The following is a 6350-nucleotide window of genomic DNA, read 5'->3' on the forward strand; positions in this document are numbered from 1 at the left end:
ATATATATATATATATATATATATATATATACCAAACGTACATATGTATGTTCACATAAAGAAAGCTTAATAAAAAGTCCAAATGAAAATATTCCCCTTCCAAACAAGAATAAAAAAAAATTTAATGAATGGAAATAATCGCATGTAAATGAATGAAAAGATGAGGAGGCTGCTTGGGATGGCATTGGAAGTGGTTTGTTGATCGGATCTATTATTGTGATAAGGAGAATTCCTCAAACGAATCTATCTGCTGTTATTGACAGCTTCATTGAGTGAACTGTCATGGCCGACACCCACTGCTGCCGCCTTCTTCTGGTGAGTGGACAGAATCAAAGGTAATGCAGAAATGAAGTCAAAGTAATATACACATTCATAAACAGATTTACGCAAAGATGCGACTCTATCTATGCTCATATATGTTTGTATGTGCGTTTGTGTTTTCGTATCTGTGTGAGTCTGTATGTGTGTATAGCAGCACTACGATGCAGCAACAACCAGGATATGTACTGCAAACAAGATGAAGTTATAAACCAAAGGAATATCATTAGTAGAAAAATAAAATGGGTTTTGAAAACATCTTTAGTTAGCTGGGACACTTTTAGGGGACAGTATATGCTGGTATGACATGACTTTCAAGGTACGTTATAATTAAAAGGGACGGGATTATAGAAAAGGTGAAGAACATATACACAGAACTACAAAAACTTCAAGTATACATTTGCAGTTACACACATCTTTGATAACAACATAATCAAGGAGGTAAAGGTGTGATAGTATTTTCGGTAAACTCTTCGTGGAATTGTAAGTTAATATGTCAACAACGTAATACTACCTGTATGACACCACCGCCTTTGCCACCTTCATGTAAGAAATCTTTCGGTAAACCAATCATTTTACCTGAAGAATAAAGTGAAAATATTTCGTGTCAACTTACAATCAATAACTGGAAACATATTTTATCAGCTCCCGCTACCCCAAATAAAGTTTCAATTGCTGTTCAATTCGACAAAATGTTTTAACTTAGTTTATTAGAATTTTTTTCCATAAATGTAGAACATAGAATAAATGACATTCCTTATTCAGTTCTTTATTTCTACGTTCCGTGTTTAAACCCCAATCTGAGGCTCTTCTTTGTCTTTTAGCCTTCTGTGGTAGATAAAATGTCCGCTAATCATATATGGAGTCGATTATTGTTTATTAATTAATCACCAGAGAAGTGATCATGCTTTGTCACTGTTAAACAGGTGAGTTCGGTCCAGACAGGTAAGGTCATCTTGAAGCTCTACAGGAAAATAGCTGCGGGAAAACGTGCATCAGGAGAGAATTCCAGAGGAAGCAGTTCTAGAAAGTTGGTCGAGGGGAATATTTAGTGTGGGGACAAAGATGGTGATATAGAATTGGTTAAACAGTAAGAGAAGAGACATATGTGTAATGATTTGTTTCTGTGATGTTAAATAAGATGTTATTGTTGCTTTCCCATTGAACATTTTGTCTGAGCGTTGGACAAAATGCTTTACAGTGTTTCTTCCGACCTTCTAAAATATAACAGGCTACTAACTCGTTGGATGGGGTTTTCTCAATGTCAAGATTTGTTTAAAGATGAAACTTTTCCCCCTGGGGTCAGAAAATACTTCAGATTTTCTACGGACTCTTCACAAAACTGAAATACGATCTTCGTTGAAGCATTGCTCACATCTGTAAGATAGTGTTGCTACACACACACACACACACACAAACGTACATCTTAGGTCACATCCACCCCAAAAGCCAAAGATTCATTCATCAACACACTACAACACTGATGCACAAATGTACAGTTTCCCCTCCTTCTACTCCTTCCACCACTACTACAACGGCTTCATTAGATTTAATCCCGCTCCACCATCCCATTGACCCAACTACTGAGGAGATAGTCACCGAACTCTCAATAGCCCAGTGAATCTAACAGTAAACATACAATAACGAGGTGCAATACAGAACTCTGTCTCACATAGACTATTGTTTTATTAGGAGCAGAGACGACCTTTTCTTTACGATATTGTTGATGAAATACACAGCCTATGTGTTTCAATTATTATTTAAATTAACGAAAAATTCGGAAGGGTTCGGTAAAACACCTATTTATTAAACTGGTGTTTAGGATATAACAAAGGGTTATTACAAACATTATTATGGAAAATATAATGTGTCGTGAATGGCACAACAATGCATTATAATAACAACAATGGGACTATAATAACTGTTATAATTTAATTATCCATAGTCTGATATAATAATAATATTTCGGAATACAAAAATTCCTTCTTCAGATATCGTTAGGAATTGTTCGAGTCACTGCTACAGTTGGTTTTCCAACGGTTACTGAAATTTTTTTCCGGAAGCGTCTCTGCAATGGTCTCACGAAGCTCCTTCCGGAATTCCTCTCCTATTATTATGGAAATATGTTTAGTTATAAGTACATTAAAAGAAGAGGTTTTGTATCGTGAAACCAGGGACAGCACAATGCGGGTTTGTATTTAAACAGTTTTAACTTTAAAATTGGTGTAACGGAAGCAACTAAAAGTGGATTAGTTTAAAATGAAATCAGAATCAAAAGTGACAAAAGTATAAAGACTTACCAACCCAGTCCAATACGATAGTTTCTAGCTCTGTACATGCAGGGCTGGCTGCCTGGTAGAAGACAAAACAGAGATCAACTATAAAAATACAGATTATATACGGAAAAAAATAGCGGTTTGAAATTTTGGCATAAGGCCAGCATTTTAATGGCGAGCGGGAGTTTAGTCGATTATAGAGACCACAGCACTTGATTGGTGCTTATTTCAATGACCCTGAAAATATGAAAGGAAGCTGACTTCGGAGGAATTTGAACTCAAAACGTAGTGACGGATGAAATGTCGCTAAGAATTTTGTTAGGCGCGGTAACGATTCTGCCAGCTCGCCGCCTTGATGATGATAATAATAATGATAATAATAATAATAATAATAATAATAATAATAATAATAATAATAATAATAATAATAATAAAGCAAGAATCCGAGCACTGGACCAGGCAGAAGCATATAAATACTTTGGCATAGACGAAAGTAACGGCATAAATCATTCAGCAATGAAAGAGAAGATTAGAAAAGAGTACTACAGGAGAGTACGTTAGTAATAAAGACTGAACTCAACGCTGCAAACAAACTAGAAGCCATTAACACTCTTTCAGTACCAATCGTAGCTTACAGTTTCAACATAATCAGCTGGCAAATGAGCGAAATAGAGAAGCTAGGCCCCAAGACCAGAAAACTACTAACCATCGCTCGAATGAACCACTCAAAAGCGGACGTGAACAGGATTTATTTACCAAGAAGCATGGGAGGAAGAGGATTAACTCAATTAGAATTATCTTACAAAACCACCACTGTAGGATTAAATACATATCTTGAGCTGTCAAAAGATCCTCTAATGAAGCTTGTGCACCAGCATGATAAAGTAAAGAATCTGTACTCGGTATACAAAGAATCTGTACAGTTTAAGAAACAACTGATGACAGAAGAACCTAGGATGAAGGCGAGTGAGAAAGTAACCCAGTTTGGTAAATGAGTTAAGGAAGACATGAAAAAACAAGCCCAGAAGAAGAGCAAAGGAGAATGGCTAGAAAAACCGATGCATGGCCGATACCCATGTAGAGTGAACAAACCAGACGTAGAAAAACGAGACACTCATGTATGGTTGAAGAGCTCAGGACTGAAGGCAGAAATCGAAGGTTTTATCATAGCAGCACAAGATCAAAGCTTGGCAATCAGGGCTTACCACAACAAAATAATGAACGATGGCACTGACCCGAAATGCAGAATGCGTCATGAGCAGCATGAAACAGTGGACTACATCTTAACTGGATGCACAGCGCTTGCAAAAACCGAATATATTCATAGACACGATAGAGTAGCGCAATATATCCGTTGGGAGATATGTAAACACTACCAGCTTCCTACTTCAGAAAGATGGTACCAGCATAAATCTGAAACTGTGAGCGGAAAAGATGATGTAACAGTACTTCAGGACATGTCAACCAACACCGATAAAGAAATCAAGGGAAACAAGCCGGACATAATTATAGAAGATGGGAAGAATAGGAGATGCTTAATGATAAATGTGACAGTATCATTAGAGAGAAATGTGTCCATTAAAGAAATTGAGAAGTTATTTCAGTACAAAGACCTAGAAAGAGAAGTGACCAAGATGTGGGGAATGAAAAGCAGCACAGCACCAGTGGTGATTGGAGTATTAGGGCTAATTAAAAAGGGCCTTGACAAGCAGCTCAACAAACTCCCTTGCAGTATTAACGTGGGAGAACTTCAGAAAATAGTGTTACTAGGTTCCGCACACATTTTACGCCGTGTACTCTCCATGAGATGAGGACTTGCTGTGAACCTAGGGTCAAGGGATGACCCCGGTTCAGCAGAAGACAACGGACCATATTTTATTTTAAAAAAATAATAATCCTTTCTACTATCGGCATAAGGCGTGAAATTTTGGGGGAGGGGGCCCGTCGATTACATCAACCCCAGTAAATAACTAGTACTTAGTTTATCGACCCTGAAAGGCAAAGTCGACGTCAGTGGAATTTGAACTCAGAGCATTTCGTCCACCGTGCTACCGATTCTGCCAGCTCACCGCCTTAATAATAATAATAATAATAATAATAATAATAATAATAATAATAATCCTTTCTATTATAGGCACAAGGTCTGGAATTTTAGAGGAGAGAAGTAGTCGATTACATCGACTCCAGTGTTTCACTGGTGCTTAATTTATCGATCCCGAAAGGATGAAAGGCAAAGTCGATCTCTGCGGAATTTGAACTCAGAACGTAGCGGCAGACAAAATACCACTAAGCATTTCGCCTGACGTGCTAACGATCTTGCCAGCTCGCCGCCTTAATAATAATAATAATAATAATAATAATAATAATAATAATAATAATAATAATAATAATAATAATAATAATAATAATAATAATAATAATAATAATAATAATAATAATAATGATAATAATAATAATAATGATATACATACAAACGTATATAATATGTATAAGGTTGTTTAATATATAATATACACAATATATATAATGGTAATATATTAAATGCGTAAGGCGACGAGCAGGCAGAATCGTCGGCATGCCGGACAAAATGTCTTGCGGCATTTCGTCCGTCTTTACGTTCTGAGCTCAAATTCTGCCGGGGTCAACTTTGCCTCTCATCCTTTTGGGATCGATAAAACAAGTAACAGTTGAGCACGTGGTTCAATGTAATTGATTTGGATCCTCCTCCGAAATTACTGGCCTTGTGCCAACATTTGAAAACCAATACATGATATGCATACTAATAAGAATATACACTTTTATTCCCAAAACCACCCAAGATCTCAGGGACTCCTGCTGCAATCCAAAGCTGTACACATATGTAACACACATCTGTTACGTTATACTCTTTGTAAAATATAATATCATGAATTTACAATTTCATCAACTTATAAACGTTTAAAAACTTTGTAAATCCCATAAAATTCTCAACACACACACGCACATACATAGGTATGTGATGCATGTTGTTTACATTTATATAAGGGTATGTGATTTTTATTGCCAATCAGCAGAAGTTACACTGTGACTCAAGGACCAAAAGTTTCACGCCGTTGGCATTCATCAAGCACGTGTCAATACTCAACGCATGAAACTCTCGGCCCTTGTCTCATTCTCTACCTTCTACCGATTATTCATAAAACACACACGCGTACACACATACGCACACACTTATGCACATAAACACACATGTTTTGAGTTCTACCTTTTCTGTTTGTATCACCAAACCTATAAGAACATTTGCATATATCAGTAGAGTGCAATTAAACTATATTTGACACAGAACACACATTGATATTTTACCAATACTTAGAAAGAATCAAGTCTAACGCAAAGGAAATAACAATTACAAAAAATTCCTACTTGAGTTACTGCTCCATATCTGTCTATCATATAACTCATTCAAGACCACCAAACAGTGTTTTAAGTCCCGTAAAGTTTGTAATCTCACGTAGCCTTATAGAAAACGGAGACAGATTATCTACATTTTAAAGTGAAAGGCTAGGTAATTGCAATGTTTGTGCATGAAACCAATGGTAGAATTATAAATCCACAACTAAAGAAAGTATTTATACACTAAATGTTTACTATCACGCGTACACACACATACATACACAGACTCGCACGCACGCGCGCACACATAAACACACACACACACACACGCACACGCACCACACACATGTATGTATATATGTATGTGCGTGTGTGTCTATATAT

At 36.6% G+C, this 6350-nt stretch overlaps 1 protein-coding gene across 1 annotated transcript in view; it reads right to left on the minus strand.

Moving 5' to 3' along the window:
* LOC106872068 (aromatic-L-amino-acid decarboxylase) overlaps window positions 1-6350 on the minus strand; it is a 69793-nt gene that overhangs the window by 27195 nt on the left and 36248 nt on the right. Inside the window, exons 4-5 of the mRNA XM_014918920.2 lie at window positions 2619-2670; window positions 833-897 (exon numbers count right to left, since the gene is read on the minus strand). Coding sequence (XP_014774406.1) covers window positions 833-897; window positions 2619-2670 — 117 coding nt within the window. The remainder of the gene's footprint in view (window positions 1-832; window positions 898-2618; window positions 2671-6350) is intronic.

This window comes from Octopus bimaculoides, chromosome 6 (genome assembly GCF_001194135.2).
Source record: "Octopus bimaculoides isolate UCB-OBI-ISO-001 chromosome 6, ASM119413v2, whole genome shotgun sequence".
In the NCBI taxonomy this organism is placed as follows: domain Eukaryota; kingdom Metazoa; phylum Mollusca; class Cephalopoda; order Octopoda; family Octopodidae; genus Octopus; species Octopus bimaculoides.